The sequence below is a fragment of the Ooceraea biroi genome, chromosome 4 (genome assembly GCF_003672135.1).
Source record: "Ooceraea biroi isolate clonal line C1 chromosome 4, Obir_v5.4, whole genome shotgun sequence".
In the NCBI taxonomy this organism is placed as follows: Eukaryota; Metazoa; Arthropoda; class Insecta; order Hymenoptera; family Formicidae; genus Ooceraea; species Ooceraea biroi.
The window spans coordinates 176,290-192,468 of NC_039509.1; the positions used below are offsets into that span (position 1 = coordinate 176,290).

At 40.6% G+C, this 16,179-nt stretch overlaps 4 protein-coding genes across 8 annotated transcripts; 3 read left to right on the forward strand and 1 right to left on the reverse strand.

Moving 5' to 3' along the window:
- The first annotated feature begins 1,440 nt into the window (after positions 1-1,440).
- On the forward strand, positions 1,441-7,658 carry LOC105283549 (neurotrimin). Of its 2 annotated transcripts, none has more exons than XM_011346381.3 (10): positions 1,441-1,627; positions 2,720-2,821; positions 3,539-3,754; positions 4,106-4,227; positions 4,471-4,612; positions 5,226-5,323; positions 6,105-6,407; positions 6,882-7,068; positions 7,213-7,272; positions 7,364-7,658. In XM_011346381.3, exons 1-10 carry the CDS (start codon positions 1,588-1,590, stop codon positions 7,501-7,503), a joined length of 1,410 nt encoding a protein of 469 aa, XP_011344683.2. In that variant the 5' UTR covers positions 1,441-1,587; the 3' UTR covers positions 7,504-7,658. The 2 variants fall into 2 exon arrangements, with proteins under 2 accessions (XP_011344683.2, XP_011344682.2); XM_011346380.3 differs by having other exon boundaries at positions 1,457-1,627; positions 6,882-7,074.
- A 529-nt stretch (positions 7,659-8,187) lies between these two features.
- Positions 8,188-9,749, forward strand: LOC105283552 (uroporphyrinogen-III synthase). Its single transcript, XM_011346387.3, has 2 exons — positions 8,188-8,918; positions 8,990-9,749. The coding sequence occupies exons 1-2, from the start codon at positions 8,732-8,734 to the stop codon at positions 9,589-9,591; spliced, it is 789 nt and encodes a 262-aa protein (XP_011344689.2). The 5' UTR covers positions 8,188-8,731; the 3' UTR covers positions 9,592-9,749.
- Positions 9,750-9,836: 87 nt separating this feature from the next.
- On the reverse strand, positions 9,837-12,408 carry LOC105283551 (tyrosine-protein phosphatase non-receptor type 14). Of its 2 annotated transcripts, none has more exons than XM_026968958.1 (7): positions 12,016-12,408; positions 11,415-11,785; positions 11,160-11,328; positions 10,922-11,083; positions 10,762-10,850; positions 10,427-10,628; positions 9,837-10,350 (listed from the first exon to the last, which is right to left on the reverse strand). In XM_026968958.1, the coding sequence occupies exons 2-7, from the start codon at positions 11,762-11,764 to the stop codon at positions 10,024-10,026; spliced, it is 1,299 nt and encodes a 432-aa protein (XP_026824759.1). In that variant the 5' UTR covers positions 11,765-11,785; positions 12,016-12,408; the 3' UTR covers positions 9,837-10,023. The 2 variants fall into 2 exon arrangements, with proteins under 2 accessions (XP_026824759.1, XP_026824758.1); XM_026968957.1 differs by having other exon boundaries at positions 11,415-11,794; positions 12,016-12,406.
- Positions 12,409-12,618: 210 nt separating this feature from the next.
- Positions 12,619-15,704, forward strand: LOC105283550 (TBC1 domain family member 13). 3 transcript variants are annotated; one of them, XM_011346382.2, is made up of 11 exons: positions 12,619-12,761; positions 12,841-12,914; positions 13,078-13,206; positions 13,302-13,461; positions 13,545-13,701; positions 13,802-13,807; positions 14,029-14,227; positions 14,320-14,521; positions 14,640-14,762; positions 14,842-14,899; positions 15,017-15,704. In XM_011346382.2, exons 1-11 carry the CDS (start codon positions 12,742-12,744, stop codon positions 15,083-15,085), a joined length of 1,197 nt encoding a protein of 398 aa, XP_011344684.1. In that variant the 5' UTR covers positions 12,619-12,741; the 3' UTR covers positions 15,086-15,704. The 3 variants fall into 3 exon arrangements, with proteins under 3 accessions (XP_011344684.1, XP_011344685.1, XP_011344686.1); XM_011346383.2 differs by having other exon boundaries at positions 13,805-13,807; XM_011346384.2 differs by lacking the exon at positions 13,802-13,807.
- The last annotated feature ends 475 nt before the right edge of the window (positions 15,705-16,179 follow it).

Below are 16,179 nucleotides of genomic sequence, written 5' to 3' on the forward strand. Positions count from 1 at the left end.
CTTTGTTTCCGCTCTTGATATTGAAAGAAAGAACCGAATGTTCACAAGCACCGGAAATGTACGATACCAATAATGTATTATGCGTTTTCCTGAGCACTTAATTAGTTGAAATTCCGGTGACTGCATCCGCTATGAATGCGTCGAGTAAAACTGAATTATAAATACGTGACAACGTTTATTACGTATTACGTATTACGACGTTCCTCTTTTAGTAGTAAATTTATAAAACAAAGTAAAAAATAGTTTATTTATTAGTTTTATTAAATTAAGACTTATTAGTTTTCATTAAATTAGGACTTAGGTGGAAAAATAATATAAGATTTTCAGTCTTGAATTTAACGAGATTAATTATCATCTGTAACTGGTTATTCGCGAACGAGGAAAGCCATAACTGATTGAACGAATTCGGTGTGCAGACGTCTGTGAGCAGATCAATTCGCGTGCCCGTACATAAAAATTTTATGGCGTTGCATAAAGCATGGCGATTTTTAAATTGCAGATACCTGCTGACACATAGAGAGGAGAAAAGATAGGAGATAAAAGCTGGCGATAAAGCGTTAGCCGTTTATTGCTACTTGTACTTTGCAAGAATAAACGCGAATTGCCTTGGAAAATATAATCCAGGAAAATAATACATAATAATGGGAATTTGTACTTTCTCGCACTACATAACATAAAAAATACATGCATAGATTAACATCGAATACGTGGTTGTAAGTAAAAATTGATCGCGACAGCAGAAACAATTGAAATTTCCAGGAAAATATAATAAAACTCTGGTAAAGATATCCGTAGCAAGTGATTATTTTTATTTTTTTTCATTGAAGGTATATTTATAAAAGAAATTTAGGTAGAGCTGTCGCAATGATGTAAGAACAGGCGAATCATTTATATTGGATTAACGCTCTAATGGATAACTCCGACAAATGGCTCTATACACGGTGCGTGTCCGTGCGTAAATTGAACAAATTATAGAAGAATGCCTTTGGTGTTCGTGGGTGAACACCATGTGTCCCTATAGAAGCGGTGGCTTTGCCTACAGAAGGCGGTGGTTCTCAATCAAATTTGCACTTTCGCTCGGGGAAACATCATGCAACACGAAACACCGTTGAGCGTTTTATAAAACTTTTCTGATATTTCTTAAAAATATTTAAATCAATTTGTTTATGTTCATGGATAACGTGCGTAATTTATTTACTCATATATTCCATCTTTTTTCTTTTTTTTAAATGAAAAAGATAATTCGTAATTATTTTATATATCATCAAAAGCAATTAATTATAACATAGTAAAAATTTAATCAACATTTATCGCGAAAGTAAAATATGATCAATCAAAAACATCGTGTCGTTCGGTCGTGTGTATGAGTATCTCTGAATTGTGCAATGGACAACTGGTCATAATTACGAGTGATGATACTTGTGCGTGTGCGTGTCGGGACGTGTGTTAAAATCGTACGGAACACGAATCACATCTTAAAGCGAGATCTCTCAGTGCCTCGCGAAGGGCCGAACAAACCACATGTGCGAGAGGGAAGGAGTTTCGTGTGTGGACAATCTTAGTATAACGTGTGTGTAATTACGAGAGATGATGTCGTTTGTTTGGATATTTTACATCTGCATGATTGGTAATATACATACGAAATGTACTAGTGAATATTGGACATGTAATTGCGCATTGGCACGGTACATCGTATCGTTCCAAGGAGGAAAGATTGATTTTAGGGAAGAAGTTTGGAGCCCCTTTCGCGTATCTCGAGATCGTAATGGTTTATTGTTTTTGCAAATGATTCTATACACGAGGCATAATTAAATCATGTCAGTAGAGCGATAAAAAAAAAGTAGAACGTAAATTTTTTTGCTTTAAATTATCTCACGCAAGAACCGCTTTCCTGGCATACAGGTCTTAGGAGCACTTTTCTGATTCGTAATCAGAGTTCGCAACCGAGAATTTACAACTGAATTAACAGCGCGAGGAAAATGGATTGCACAGACATTAGAGTGAACCGTTTATTTTTTAAGAGCTCTTGCTTTTCGCAAAAGTACACGGCCTCGCGTGACACTTGTGGATGATTGATTTGGTTTTCACCTTCTTGTTTTTTTTTTTTATTTTAGATAATTATCGCGATAACAAGAAACACATTCGAAAGTATTCGTACAACCTAGTTTCTTATAATCGAAATAGCACGGCAATCGGACCAAGATCTCTTTTATGAGTCGGCCTAATTATAGCCGTATATCCGTATGTGGATCGATCTCTTTGAAAACCGCGTTCGGAGGTATATGTAAAACCGTGCCTTATTATTCGCCTGTCGGCGCACGCAACTTTGGCAATCGATTCGTACGCTCGGACGAGTTCCAGAAGTGCGTGAGCGAAAGCATAATCGCCGCCGTAGTTTCGTTTTCGCATGCGAAGGTTGCCCCGCGTGCTATGCACGCCGCTAAGTAACGTCATACTAATCGATCATTTAAAAAAAAAAAAAAAAACAACAAAATCTCAGCGCGTGCACGTTGCAGGTTGTGGAAATAAATTCTGCGCGGTCACGCACTCGTGCGGAATAATATGTCAGAATTTTTGTATCAATATAAAAGCAAAAGGGGAGCTACGGGAAATGGCAGGATACGAACGTTTCGCAATGCGGCGATGACTCGCCGCGTTGTTAAACGGTAATTTAGTTATCACTGCAGATTACGTTTTTATTCGTGTGTGCATGTTGCAGGCGCTCAAGCCATGGCGAACCGTGGCTTCCGAAGCTACCCGACGAAGGTGAAAATCTACGAGCACGAGTCGGTTTTGCTGCCTTGTTACGTGGAGGATCAGGGTATGTCATTTGTTAACGATCGATTACGCGTTTTTCCTTTCTTTGTTTCGTGTCTCGGGGTTTCGGTGGCTAATAATGATCGATCATCCGTCTCCCATCTGCACCTCGACTTCTTTCACTACTCCACACGCGTGCACGTGTACGCGTACGGATGTACTCGGGGTGGAAAAGAAGGGGAGACAAAGAGAGGCGCTAAAGTACCGCTATTCGCAAAATTGCCCGATATACTTTGCACTCGAACCACAATCTCAACCCTTGGTATAACAAACACGAGATGTCTTTTGAAACATCGTTATTTCTACCTACGCGAGCGTGCAAAATTAGGATAAAGTGGCGCGAGGAGGGAAGCATTTTCGCGCGACCGCAATCAGTATGCTTCGTCTAACGCCGAGAGCGTTATATGAATAGCTCGTCACAAGTCTCATAGAAAATCTTCATGTAAGATATAAGAAGTACATTTTATTTGCATATTTAGTTTTTGCACGTTCGTTCTGTTTCGTTTCCTGTTTCGTTTTTCCTTCCACGAATTCATGCAAATCTATTTTGCCGAGGGAGGCTTTCCCGGGAAAAGCTTCCCCGTCGTGGTCCGAGTTCGTTCTCTTCGAATCTTGTTAGTGAGGTAGTAACCGTGCTACGTGTGTCGAGTCGAAATGTCGGGCTTCGGACGGCGGAGTGTGTTCAAGCGCACAGAAAAGGTTGTTATTTCTGGCCGTGTAGGCGCGCAAACTAGGGTGAGATGGTGGCGAGAGGAGATCCTCCTGGCTGACAGCTTTGAGCAGGAGCTGCAGTCGTCCGAAAGAATCACCCTGTATAGCAACGGCAGCCTGCGGGTCCACCACGTGCAGAGGGAGGATAGCGGGGAGTATGTATGCCAGGCGATCCGACCCTCTCCTTGGGGACACGTTACGCAAGTACACGAGATCGAAGTGATGTGTGAGTATCGCTACCACCGTTGTATAATGCCCAAATAAACGTCACCTCCCCACAGTGTCCCGATGGGGGATCCGTTTCTGGATACTCTCAGCCTCCACGAAGGGAGTAGAGAGTCGCGCATTTGCGAGTCCAAACCAAACGTCTCGTGGATGTTCGATCCACTTTCTCTTGGGGCTTATCCAGAATCGTTTTTCTATTTAACTCCTCCGTAGCCTCCGAGCCCTCGTTCTCGCTCGGAGACGAACATCGTGCGAACTTGGAACTTGGTGCGAGTTTGGAGGACGTAGAATCGATTTGCACGTGGAGAAGCGATAGATTTGTTTATCCATTTATCTGCTTCGTTCGATGCAGATTCACCGAGCGTGAAGACGATTCCAGCATCTGGCGAGTTAGAGATCAATCTCGGGGAAACGGTGGACATGCAATGCGTGACGAAGGGTGTACCGGCCCCTGTCATAAGTTGGAGGACGAAGGTAATCGATATTCCTAGCACTGTCTATGCGGATGATATTAAACGATTCGCGCGGCAAAGTGCGGTGGGAATGTTCGATAAAAAGAGCGAGAGAGAGGGAGAGAAATGCAATACGACGCGGATGTCCGTTTGCGGAATTCCTCGCACCGCGGAAGCGTTCGATCGGACAATAAGTCAATTTAATTGAAGTGGATCGTGTGTTCCGCGGGAGGTAAAGCACGCCACGTTCTCTTCTTCTTTGCAGGATGGAGAAATCCCGTTATTGGATGTCAGACCGCAATTGAGATTTCACGCTGACAATCGGAATCTTTCCGGTAGGTACACTTGCGTCGCTACTAATGGAGTCGGCGATCCCGCCGTGGCGCATATAGACCTGCGTATTAGATGTAAGTCCATTTGTCAACAAATGCAGCTAATGCACTTTTCGTTTTCCGTTCATCCTTTTCATTTGCATCTTTCGCGCTCAGTCAGCGGTATCACTTCATATTATCGGCTCATTATATTGGCATGATCGTGATTTCTTCATAAGATTTCTAATGAAAGCTTCACAAACTTGCATCGAGTGCTTGTATGAATCGATCTTTAATTTAATGTTGAACTGAAATTCGCATAAAGGTAAATCGCACTCTATTCTTTGCGCTACGTAGCAGTATAATTAAGTTAACAAATTGCTGCAAATTGGCCTCTTTAGTATTCCAATCAAACGTATGAACGAGTCAATTATGTTCATCGTACATTTGCCACGAGTGTTTTGCAGACGTTAATCAAGCTTCGTGACGCACTAACAATCCATTTCTGGAACATAAAAACAAGTTGCATGCATCTAAAAAAAGAATAGCTCTATATATACAAATAACATAATGGTGCTTTTGCTAAAATAATTGTATAAAGTGTATTAATTTGGGCAAATAATAATTGAGATATTAGTTCTATCTGCTTATGAATATTTCGTATTTTTTTAATATTCTGTATTAAATATCTACATGGAAATTGGTTCAGACAAACCAGAAATTTACGTGAAGAAGCCATGGGTGCACGCCTATCCGGGAATACGAGTACAATTGGAATGCACGGTAACCGCTTTTCCTGAGGCAAAGGTGAGGTTGTCTTTTACTGAGACTGTCAACAACGCGAAATTGCCGTGTCCTTAATTAACAGTTCGAGCAACAATTAACGCAGCGGCTCACGAAAGATGCGCGCGTGTGCGACTCACGGTCCGACTTTTAATTACTTTGCAAACGTGCCGAACCGACCTACTATGCGGCTGTAAATAGCCTTTAAAAATGCAATTCTCAAATCCAGTTCAGTTAGAATGTTCCATAAAAACTAAACAACTCCATGATGAACGAAAGAAATTTACTTGGAAAAATCTTTTACAAATAATTAAAGAGTTAATTCCAACATGGACTAAAACTACGTACGATTAAAATCTTCTCTTACGTCCGATAACGGAACACGATAACAGTACGATACGATCAAGTCGATGAGTCTCGATGTCCAATATAAACACGAACTATTTTTCAAGCATACAGGAGTCGTCTTTTAGAGATTTCAACGAGTTCTCCGTGCTCGGTAACTAAATGAAACTGCCCCTTCTATCTGCTAGGGCAATTTCTCACAGTGATCCCTTAAAGCCAGTCGCACGTGACAAATCGATTCGTAGGGAACGTGACTTACAGCATCCTTTTTATTTTCTCGCAGAAAAACGAACTAGAAGTGAGCTAAAAGAGTTATGTTACATCACTTGATGGTCGAACTAACGCGATAACGTTCTTGACATTTTCTTGTCAAGAAAGCTTAATAAAAATTGATGCTACGATGAGTTATGAAAATGTCGATTCGTCCTTACAGTTTTCCTGTTAAGTGCGATCTTTCCAGGTTGAATGGTATTTCAAAAACGAGACGATGAAATACACATCGCGGATAGTGAAGCATAACGTCGGGAACGATCACAGTCTCTTGATAAGGAATGTAAAGGCGACCGATTACGGTTCCTATCTCTGCAGAGCATCAAACTCGTTAGGAATCACCGAGAAGATCGTCGAGCTATCGGAGCTTGCAAATCCAGCGATTTTCAAAAAAGAATCGCGTAGCACGTCCGGCACGTCATACAACTTCATTTGGGAGGTCGACAGTTACAGCCCCATTATCGAATACCAGTTTTGGTTTCGTAAATACAGGGTAAGCGTTTATTAATCGGACAGCCGAATCATCGACTATTTTAACGCGTTACGAAAAATCTCTCGCAAAATCTTAATGTAATCGACGTAAAAGTAGATCTCGTCCTGACTCGTCTTTTAATAAAAATGAGTCCCGTTCGGAAAATTTCGTGCCTTACTCGCGTAACGATTTTGATAATGGCAGGAATACATGCAAACGCAATTGTAGAGATTGAACAAAAGGCAATGTCACGGTGGTGTTATTATTAGAAACTTCCATTATGTAATGATATTATACGCGAGGTCCATAGCTTTGAATTTTAATCAGTTTGCTCTCAATGAAACACAAAGAGGACTAAAAAGAAAATGTACAGACTATTTTTCGAAGTTAATTAGAAGCATACTTTTGACGAGTTCTCATATTACCTTTGACCTACATTCTTCTGCTTTTGAAATACCGTCGAATGTAATATTTTTTTCTTTTTTTGTTGCTTAGAGAGGGGGTGGTGGCGAATGGCATAAATTGTATATACCTGGCGATAGCGACGCTGTCAGCCCCGTGCACACTCGTTCTTTCAACCTAACGGGCCTGGACACGGCAACCCATTACGAGGCCGTCGTTTTGTCCAGAAATCGTTACGGATGGAGCCATCCTTCAGAAATACTGCGTTTCCACACCGAAGGTGCTCGTGAGTAATAAAGACAAGTCGCTCGCACGCGTCTTCTCTCTTTCTCTTATATGCAATATATCAATTGAAAGGAGAAATACGTGTGCGAGGAGAAACTTTGATCGTACGTGATAATATATTGCGTTCCACTTTGCACAGCCATCAATTCCAATGAAAATTTCAAGTTGGACGGTGACGAGGAACAAAACAAAGTTGCAGGTATAGATATATGCATATAGTTTGTCATGAAAAAAAGAATCCAAAAGAAAAAATAAAACTTCAAGTTAATTATTGATATGGTTTTTTTTAGTTATACAACTCGCATCTATGTCGCAGCATTATCCTTTGGCAACAGATGCAAATGGGTCAGCGTATAATAGAGTGACGGTTTTATCATTGATCTTAAGTAGCCTTTGTATTCTCATTATAACAAATGGCAATAGATATTAAATAATATTGTACAAAATACAAAAAGAAATAATGTAAAGTCAGCTGTTGTAATTTATGCGCATATATAATTATTGTTAAAATTGCCATTGTTCGTCATTATAATTGCGTATCGCATCCATCAATCATCCTGATGAATAAAGATATTATATGATCATTTATTTAGTTATATTATTCCCAAATTAATGCAAAAAGTTCATTATACATGTATTTTATTGCTCTGATTGTAATCTGATAGTTAAGCGCAATTATTGTAAAAATAAGCTTCTACAATTTATTAAAAACGTATTTAATTTGCTATTAAATAATACTATATACGAATAAAACGTTAACTTAATTTCTTGTTAAATTATGTTGCGCATAAAAATTTTATATAATCTATTATATTAATTTTATATAATCTATTATATTAATATATTATATTATCTATATCATTTGAAAGTAGAATAACGTCTACCATATTTATTATTGAGCCGTATTACATCAATCCTCAATTAAGGATAGTGGAGGCTCGTAGCGGAATTTGTTGGAACTAATTTTTAGGAGCTGATAACGCCTACAGAATGATAATCCGTCATCCACCGGCTACTGGCAGGTTATCAACCCATAGGCGACTCTTAAAAAATTAGTTCCAATGAATTCCGCTACGAGTCTCCACAATCTGTGAGCAAGATTCGAGGTAGTAGTGTAACTCAACAATAGATCAGACATTGCAGTAATTTCAAGTGAACAGTAATTTAGGTTAGGTGCAGTTTGTAGTTTTAAATGATTTAACGGAGTTAAACTTTTTGAATAAACTTTTTATTTATGTGCAGCATTGCAGCTATGGTGAATTGGACAAATAATAAATATTACTATTTAACGATGGCTGAAAGTTTTTATTTCCAAGTAGTGCAATTCCTCTAGTTTGACAGTGTCATACAACCGTACATGCATGCATGCATGCATGCGCGAGAACAGTGATTTGCAGTCTTCACAATAATTTATAATTAACTTTTCACAATTTATTAAAATGAATTGAAACATTAATTCAAAACTTGCACTTGTTCTCGTGTCACATAGGTTAAATTATGATTTCTTATCATTAACGAATCAGTTTTAATTATTTTATTCCGTCTTGTTTTTAAGACGTTACGATGAAACTTTTTGCTGTGGTACCATCAACTGCACATTTTTCCCATTTTAATTTGAAAGTTTTAATTTGAAAAATTGCTGTTTACTCTTGTTCGTGATGGCTGGAAATGGCAGCATAGTGGTGTTATGTAAAGGATTATCCGAAAGTAATGACAGGCAGGAGGCCTATGTAAAAACGTTGGAATCTGCTGGTTACACTTGCGAGTGTTTACCAACTTTGCGATTCGAGTTCGTCAATATCTCGGAATTGCAAACATGTTTATCAATACCGGACAAGTATACAGGTACAGAGATAATTGTGTATAAACTTGACAAATAATTAGCTGAATTTATATCCTGCACTCTTTCATGTTAGGTCTAATATTAACAAGTGCTCGTACGGTTGAGGCTATCGCAATGGCAGTAAAGGATAATACAAATATCTTACACCATTGGAAGCAGATGCCAGCGTATTGCGTAGGACCTGCTACAGAATCCGTTGCGAGAACTCAACTCGACCTGCAACGTTGCATCGGTAGTCAATCCGGGAACTCGAAGGAATTAGCGGAGAGAATTGTTCTCGATGTCAATGCAGACTCGAAGCCGTTGTTGTACCCATGTAGCGAGATTGCGCGTGAAACCGTAGCTCGTGTCCTTAATGATAGAGGAATGGCGGTAGAAAAAATAACAGTTTACAGAACACTGGAGAGTGAATCACTGAAGCGAGATTTATTAGAGATTCTCAAAAAGTCTCCTAGCATATTTGTCTTCTTCAGTCCGTCTACAGTAGAACACGTCGCGACGCAACTCAAAAGAAATTCCTATAATATAAAAGACGTGAAAGCAGTAGCGATAGGTCCCGTGACGCGAGACGCATTGATTAGTCTTGATTTCAATGTACATGCCACTGCCGACAAGCCTGAGCCAGCAGCTTTGATGCGCGTGATCGTAACAGCTGATAAATACACGGAGAAATGAATTGAAGCGCTTCGTAAAGTGTTAAACATGAATATTTAAAACTTGCTATGTATCAAGTGCAATCTTCTTTCCCGTCAATCTATGTAAAATCTATCAATAATGATCATGTAATGTATAAAGTGTAAAACAGCCTTATAAAGTGATGCCTAATATTACAATAGATCGAATTTTGATTGAGATTTGATTTCCCATATCACGTTCTTTGTAATCAAGATAATTTCCTCAAAATGATAAAATTTCTGTTCGCAAATTGATATGTACACTTGCACACTTGTGTTATTGTTAATAATCTTTATACAAGGTTTTATAAAGACTTTTTATAAAGTCTCTTCTGTACGTATCGCTAAACTCTCCGACATCTAGATTCATACTTAATAAATACGAGCAATAACTTTTGATATCGCTCACGAGACAATCTCGTTTCATAGAATCTCAATATCTATTACGATTCACGACGTTGCCGAGAAGGCACGAGATATCGGAGCCAACGATCGCCGACTGATTCGCGTAGTAAGGCTGAGGAGCATTTCCCTCGTTATTGTATTTCATTTGCACCGCCGTTTCGTAATCGGGCGCCGGTCTGTACGACGGTAAGAGCGCTCGCAAATTGTTTATGTCCGTTGATGAAACGGACACGACTGGATACGGTGACGTCGAGAGATCGTTATAGCTGGTCCACCGCGTGTGATTGTCCGTGATCGTTCGATTCTCCAAGTTCACCGACACCGCTTGCTCGCCGGAATCGTTCGTGTCGTTATCCTGAAACGGCATTGACGCCCATGACGGTTCGACATAGTTCGTCTGTAAGGTCGAGAAAAAATGCTCGTTTACGTACGAAGTAGCCATTGGATCGTTCTAGTGGACGGCGTTCCTGATACTGCATGTAAAACGTGTGCTGGGCGATGCATAATCGCCATATGTACTTCGCGTCCCGCGATTCCGTGAACGAGAACTGCTTCGCTTCCTCGCCCTGACACGACTGACACTCTATCCTAAACGTTTTCTTGTGATTTATGACGTTATTGATGTCCCTCCATCTGCCAGGTACAGAATTATGTTTTAATACGTTGATTGCTCTCTCTCTCTCTCTATATATATATATAACAACATATATATATATATATATGTTGTTGGTACGTGTCAAGCGTGCACGTAAATAAATATAGTGACCTGTAAAATTGCGTTGCTTGCGTACTGGGATAAGCCACCATAATTCCATTGACCGAGACTCCAAGAATGACTTTATTGCTACTGTTATCCTGAAACATACATTATGTTGGAAGCAAAGGGAGACGAGCCGATGCGTAATCAGCAATGCAATATTTCTTACCTTGGCGGTAAACGTTTCATTGCCATATCCTTCCAGCTGCATGACAATTGAGATATACAGCTCCTCTGCAGTAGCCTGTGTAACATTGGTAAGACTCTTATACTGACATATCGCGGTATGCAGGAGAGAATCCTGCCCGCCCGGGTCCGTTTTGATCACATCCTGAATGTAGAAACATAAAATATCATATAAAACGATACGTGGAATCTATTGATCAGATTACGGGATTCAATATTACGTTTGAGAAGAAGGTACACTGCTGCAAACATTCAATCGTATGCCTCTCTGGACAGTAATTTCCAAACTCGGCTTGCATAGAGTAGCTTGCCAACAGACAGGCCTGTCTAGAATTGCAGTGTATTCTGTCTTCCAATATGTCACTCTTTAGTTGAAGGTAGTAATGATATCTGAAAGAAGAAAGGGAGGATATCGTTTAAAACTGCGTTAAGTGCAGAGATATATTGTCACATTGTCGTAAACAAGCAATAATTACCTCGTCATCTCGTCTTGAATGTACTGAACATCTGTTATATAGTACATGATTCTTAAATAAAGGGTAAAATTTTTAGCATCCTTCTCAAGCTGTCTCTTCAAAGGCCTGTCCATGTCTATCCACCGTAGGGACGGCGTGCCGTGGCAACAGACGTAGCGCAGGCCAAAGAACTCTGGTTGCCCCAGGCCCAGACGTTGTGTTACATTGTTCAGGCATTCCTGACCCACGCTGTCGATGCTGAGCGTACATTCTATGGAAGTGGCATCCAACAGCTCAACGCAGATCACGTACTGATTCTTGGACACGACATTGTACTGCCTGCTCTTCTTCAAGTGGAACTTGAATGGCATCTTAGCAACCGCGAGAGATAACTGAAAATACTTTTAAATATTAAATATAAGGATGCAAGTTATAGGTTAAGAGACTGTGATATTTATATCACGCAATACGCGAGTATCGCTACGTATTATACAAAGATATAATATTACAATCTCAATTCGTAACGAAATTTTGTGCCTCGTAAGAACACAAATTTAAATAAATTACAGTAAGTGTAACAATATTTGACAAAGGGTGCTCTTGCAAGCGTATGAAAACTCACCCGACGATTCTTAAAATATCCCGCACTCGTCACCCTCTCGTGTAAACATTGCCCGATGGACGGATGAGATAAAAGCGTGTACTGTGACGGCTATTATTTTACACTCCCCCTATCGATATCCATATCGGTCACTATCAACCGTAGACCGCGAATTGCTTTTAACGCATTATCGCGCGACCCGCTGCCTCTTATTTCCTCACTCGCAGCTTTCAAGTCAGTTTCCCGTCAGTGAAAAAGTCTTCCGCTCGCATCGTTCGTTTTGATACGAAAGTGCCGATACTTTCATTCACGCTTGCTGGAGTATATCGTGAGGGGGCGTCGATACCCGCCGCCGTCTATTCATCGTTCAGTGAGTATCGATGCCGAGATATCGAAGAAGAGGAGAGAGAAGGAGAGAGGTTAAGGGAAAGATATCGATACTCTCCGAGCATCGGAGCATCTGTTCGCGGTCCGTCTGTGTCCGATTGCAGTTGTGTTCGTGACCTATGGGGCGATTGAGAACGGTTTGAAGGCGACAATGGTTACTACGCGCGTCGATCAGTGACAGTCTGCCGTCAATAATGAGAAAAAGGATATCGCCCGACGTCCGTATGCGCGTTCGCACTGCCCGCACACCCGACGCACACGCCTACCGAATGCCGATAAGGCACCGCAGCAGTAGATCCGAATAGATCCGTGCTGTTGGATCGCCGCTTTGTTTTGTCACATGTTCTACGCGCAAGGAAAATGAGCATTCTGCGAAAGAGGTAAGGCTCTCGTCCAGCTGAACTCGCTCAAGCGACAGGCCCGTTCCCCGCACCTTCGTTGACGAGAGATATTTTGCAGATTGAACGAGTTCGACGATGTTCTCAACGCAGACGAGATAGATGTGGCCAGCCTCGGCAAAATATGCTTCCACGGTACGTTCGCGATTAATTCTCCTCTCCCTTGCGCTGACGATTTTCACAGCATATAATGCGACATTTCTTATCCCGATTATTCTTACCTTCATTTTTTACCTTTATCTGGAGTTCTGCCTGGAAGCTTGATTTTTTTTTAATAAGAAGACTTTTTTTATTGTAGGCATACCTGATGAGCCTGGTGGCCTAAGGCCACTGTGCTGGAAGTTATTGCTCAACTACTTGCCACCGAAGAGGCCCAGTTGGCTGGAGACCCTGAAGCGGAAGAGAGAATTATATAATACTTTTATTGGTGAGAGGAAGAGATAATTACATTTGTCTGATAATGCTGAAATGATTTGAATGTCTGGAGCTTGCCCGTAACGCTATTATACTCGCCCGTTACAGAAGATCTTATTGTTATGCCCGGAGAATCTGATAGCACGGATGATAGAGAACGAGTCGACGTAACGTTACACGATCATCCTCTCAACTTAAATCCAGACAGTAAATGGCAAACGTACTTTAAGGATAATGAGGTTCTACTGCAGATTGATAAGGATGTTAGGTGAGTGTCGACTTACATAACTTTGTAAAAAGGAAAAGCGTTTGGAAATACCGGGATAACAGCGATAAATCTTGCTTGCGCAGACGACTCTGTCCAGACATATCATTTTTTCAACAAGGCACTGATTATCCATGTCAAAAAATAGTGAACGCCAGTGGTCAGCAACGGTTGCACAACCGAGTTCAGCACACCGTGTTGAAGAGCGCGAATGTCGAGAGGAAGGGATTGGGAGTGACGAAGGTAAGGACGAACTCTAAATTTGAGATTGAGATTTCTGTCACTTTTACGAGATGTATTAATAGCTCTTTCCTTATCTTTGCCCTTACGTTGACGTGGAAAGCAGCAGGTACTATAAACGATGCAAGCGGATGTAACATTCCTTCTACTAAGCAATCCTTTCCATTAGATTTTTGTATCTCACACACACACACACACACACACACACACACACACACACACACACACGTTGTAAACACACATTATATTGATGAGGTAGTCTCGTAACATGAAACTGTGTGAATATACGGCACGTGATGCCATACCACATTACATTACTTTATCTGGTAGATAGCAGTCTCCGTCCGGAAGGCTACGGAGGATTACGCGCCGCTGACCGAGGGCGGCGAGGCGCACTGGGAGGTATTAGAGAGAATACTGTTTTTATACGCCAAATTAAATCCCGGCCAGGGCTACGTGCAGGGCATGAACGAAATAGTTGGACCGATATATCACGCGTTCGCCTGCGACCCGGATCCCACATGGAGAAGTAAGCATACGAAACATTTCTGCGCAATACTGCGTGAAATTTGTAAATAATATATTTGCTGATGCATCTATATGTTCTTTTATTTCATGCAGAACACGCCGAAGCGGACACCTTCTTCTGCTTTACTAATTTGATGGCCGAGATACGCGATTTCTTCATAAAGACGCTGGACGAGGCTGAATTTGGTATTAATTCGATGATGAGCAAATTGACCAATCAGGTCCGAGCCAACGATCCTGAGATTTGGTTGCGTTTACACCAGCAAGAATTGTGCCCGCAATATTACAGCTTCAGGTATTTTATGTCGTTGATTTATTTTACGTCATTGTTATCGCTATATTTGTAAAAGTATTGTTTTAGTATTTCTGTCGTATTTATAATTTCTATTTTTTTTTCTCGTCTCCAAAACAAGATGGTTGACGCTTCTGCTTTCGCAAGAGTTTCCTCTGCCGGATGTTATGAGGATATGGGATTCCTTGTTTGCCGACGAGAACAGATTCAGTTTCCTCATACATATCTGCTGTGCCATGATCCTGTGAGTAAAGCATCTTACCGGTGCGGCATGGTAATTTCTCAGTCATGATCTCTCCCGTGACACCCGTGCATATTTTCAGATTACTGAGGGATCAGTTGCTAACTGGAGACTTTGCCACGAATGTCAAACTCTTACAGGTAAGATAAATGCACATCATTACGAGAATACATTTCACGTTATATGAACATTTATCTGTCCGAGAGAGACGACAGCGTTCATATCTCGTTAAAAATAATAACGCATTCTGTGTCCAGAATTTTCCATCGATGGATATCCAAATTGTACTCTCTAAAGCCGCTACCCTCGCAGGCAAGACCTTATAGTCTCGTCGATGACAGTCAATTAAACACAGTAAATGACAAATAATCCGTTAATGACAGCAAAGCACATGGCTGATGTGTCATGATTCCTCGATACATTAAATATCGCGATCTTCCCTTTCCGCGCGATATATATATATATAGCGCGGTGTATATAGTTTTATGTACACTATGAATGCGAATTTGCGCGGGGAGAGGTGCAATAAGATATATCAATCACAGCATAATATCATCATGTAGATACCAAGAGTTCGGTAGTACAGATAAAATTAGCATTTATGTTATGTCGAAGCAGCTGTACATATACGACGTACGTAATCGGCTCATACTCGCCAGTAAATATCGAGATCTGTACACACAACATTTTGACCGGTGTCAAATTTTTTGATACATTTAGTATGTGAGGTCTGTACATAATGTTACATCACGGAGGATGGCGTGGCTGAAAATTTCGAAAGCATAAAAATGTATACGACAGTGATTTCGTAAGCGGCGAATAACGATAAGGTGATAACGAGGTGATAAGGGGGGGGGGGGAGAGAATATGAGCCAAGCTTTTCCGATTCGACATGAATTTTGCAATAATTGCAATTACATAGATTAGCATTATCTCTAAGCGCCATGATGATAATAATTACGTACATATATATATATATATATATATATATATATATATATATCACATTTTGTAATCTTATTTTTCTAATAAAACGCGTTCGAACTATGTTTATAAAATAAAGAGCAAATGTAAGTTCTGCCAAGTACGTTTTTTCTCGTCATTCCATTCTACATTCCTCGATGATTCGCACAACGACTTTACGATGTAACTCGAGCCTGCTAGCAGGATGCGAAATCAGGTATGCATTCTTCGTTCCACTCGCGGAAAGAGAGAGAGAAAGGAAGAGAGAGAGACACGGCGATCATTCTTGGATTAATAAAACCGTCGCGTTCCCGAGCAGAATAAACCGAATTTCTAGATTTCATTTCATCTCGTCTCACTCCGCAAAGTAGAATGATTGACCCGGACAACGGCGGGAATATTAATCAGGATCAGTTTCAGTTCCTACGAAACTACGCTAGAGAGTCTCTCCATCCAT

What these genes read in the sequence shown, in the direction of transcription:
- LOC105283549 (XM_011346380.3), top strand. Translation starts at nt 1,588, where the DNA reads ATGATGTCGTTTGTTTGGATATTTTACATCTGCATGATTG. An exon ending in TTGTTACGTGGAGGATCAGG is followed by an intron (nt 2,822 to 3,538) that starts GTATGTCATTTG and finishes CTGGCCGTGTAG; the next exon opens with GCGCGCAAACTAGGGTGAGA. An exon ending in ACACGAGATCGAAGTGATGT is followed by an intron (nt 3,755 to 4,105) that starts GTGAGTATCGCT and finishes CGTTCGATGCAG; the next exon opens with ATTCACCGAGCGTGAAGACG.
- LOC105283552 (XM_011346387.3), top strand. Translation starts at nt 8,732, where the DNA reads ATGGCTGGAAATGGCAGCATAGTGGTGTTATGTAAAGGATTATCCGAA. An exon ending in AATACCGGACAAGTATACAG is followed by an intron (nt 8,919 to 8,989) that starts GTACAGAGATAA and finishes CTTTCATGTTAG; the next exon opens with GTCTAATATTAACAAGTGCT.
- LOC105283551 (XM_026968958.1), bottom strand. Translation starts at nt 11,764, where the DNA reads ATGCCATTCAAGTTCCACTTGAAGAAGAGCAGGCAGTACAATGTCGTG. An exon ending in AGTGTACCTTCTTCTCAAAC is followed by an intron (nt 11,084 to 11,159) that starts GTAATATTGAAT and finishes TTCTACATTCAG; the next exon opens with GATGTGATCAAAACGGACCC. An exon ending in AACGATCCAATGGCTACTTC is followed by an intron (nt 10,351 to 10,426) that starts GTACGTAAACGA and finishes ATGCCGTTTCAG; the next exon opens with GATAACGACACGAACGATTC.
- LOC105283550 (XM_011346382.2), top strand. Translation starts at nt 12,742, where the DNA reads ATGAGCATTCTGCGAAAGAG. An exon ending in CAGATTGATAAGGATGTTAG is followed by an intron (nt 13,462 to 13,544) that starts GTGAGTGTCGAC and finishes TTGCTTGCGCAG; the next exon opens with ACGACTCTGTCCAGACATAT. An exon ending in CGAATGTCAAACTCTTACAG is followed by an intron (nt 14,900 to 15,016) that starts GTAAGATAAATG and finishes TTCTGTGTCCAG; the next exon opens with AATTTTCCATCGATGGATAT.